The 1322-nt window shown below is 53.1% G+C and overlaps 1 protein-coding gene across 1 annotated transcript in view; it reads left to right on the top strand.

The window, feature by feature from the left end:
* Positions 1 to 1322, top strand: part of SPCS2 (signal peptidase complex subunit 2) — a gene marked incomplete at its 5' end in the record, with an annotated part of 6031 nt that overhangs the window by 1192 nt on the left and 3517 nt on the right. Inside the window, one exon of the mRNA XM_035901790.1 lies at positions 267 to 427. Within this exon, the coding sequence (XP_035757683.1) occupies positions 267 to 427 (161 nt within the window). The remainder of the gene's footprint in view (positions 1 to 266; positions 428 to 1322) is intronic.

The raw sequence follows: 1322 nt of genomic DNA, 5'->3' as shown, positions 1-1322 counted from the left end.
TTAGACTGGATCTAAGGAAGAAATTCTTTCCAGTGAGGGTGGTGAAACCCTGGCAGGGGTTGCCCAGAGAGGGGGTGGAGGCCCCATCCCTGGGACCATTCCAGGCCAGGTTGGACGGGGCTGTGAGCAACCTGATGTGGTTCAAGGTGTCCCTGCTCCTGCAGGGGGGTTGGGCTGGGTGACCTCTGGGGGTCCCTTCCAACCCAAAACATTCTATGATTCTATGAAAAGCACAAAATAAACTCGGCTGTGTTTCTCTCTGGCAGGTTCTCCTCGAGAAGTACAAGTACGTCGAAAATTTCCGTTTGATCGACGGCCGCCTCATCATCTGCACAATCTCTTGTCTCTTTGCGATTGTAGCTTTGATTTGGGATTACCTGCACCCCTTTCCTGAATCCAAACCTGTCCTTGCCTTTTGTGTTGTATCATATCCTTTACAGATGTCTCATTTATACCAAAAGAATTCAATTTTCCCCATGAAGCACAAGAAAACCCTTCTCTGTAGTCCCATTTTCAAGCCTGTGGGAATTTTACTTCCCGTGGCGTGGAGATCAGCTGATAATCAAATAGTTTTCATGTGATGGCCAAATTCCTGCCTGTCTGGCTGTCACACACCTAAATTTGGGTGGTGTGGCGGTCCAGCCTTCCCCTCTGGCATCCTGGGCCACAAGTTGGCTCGTGTTGAGGAGTCAGCCGCTGCCTGGGCAGCTGAGCTGCTCTCCGGGCTCCCGATTTCCCAGATCCCAGACGCCGACTGCGCAGACTCCTCCACTTCGGCCTGTTAATCTCAAACTGGAGATCAGCCCTTGAAAGCTTGGGGGCTTGGGTTGGGGTTTGGTTTTGGTTGGCTTGTTTTAATTCTCCCTATAGCCGGGTTACGGAGGCGCCCGCTCTTGCCAAAGACGACAGAGAGAAGGGTAAAAGGGCGGTGAGTCTTGCCAGCACCCCCCACCCGCAAGAGCAGGCGCTGCGTTTAGGGGGGGCAGCGCTGCAAATCCGGGTTTAAATCTTTAGGTGTCAACTGTTTAGAAGTCAACTCTCAAATTTCCAGTATTACAGCACAGCTGGGTTGGGGTTTTTTTTTTTTTTCCATTTGGACTCCCAGAGTTGACCTGTCGCTGATTTCCCTGCACCTCCTCTAGCAAAACAGACGCCCGCAAAGCTTTTACAGCCGCAACGTGCGCGACAGATGCGCGGTGCTGCCACCCAGCCCCCTTTCGAGGGCGATTTTTGTCGGTACCAGTGAGGCAGCCTGAACTGGTAACCTGGAAGCTCGTTGCCAGCCTGGGGGCTGGGTGATCCTGCCCGAGCCGTTGCCCGAG

This window comes from Egretta garzetta, unplaced genomic scaffold, assembly GCF_000687185.1.
Source record: "Egretta garzetta isolate BGI_Z169 unplaced genomic scaffold, ASM68718v1 scaffold1159, whole genome shotgun sequence".
Taxonomy (NCBI): domain Eukaryota; kingdom Metazoa; phylum Chordata; class Aves; order Pelecaniformes; family Ardeidae; genus Egretta; species Egretta garzetta.
The sequence above is the reverse complement of the archived record's forward strand: the minus strand, read 5'-3'. Positions and strand labels throughout refer to the sequence as shown.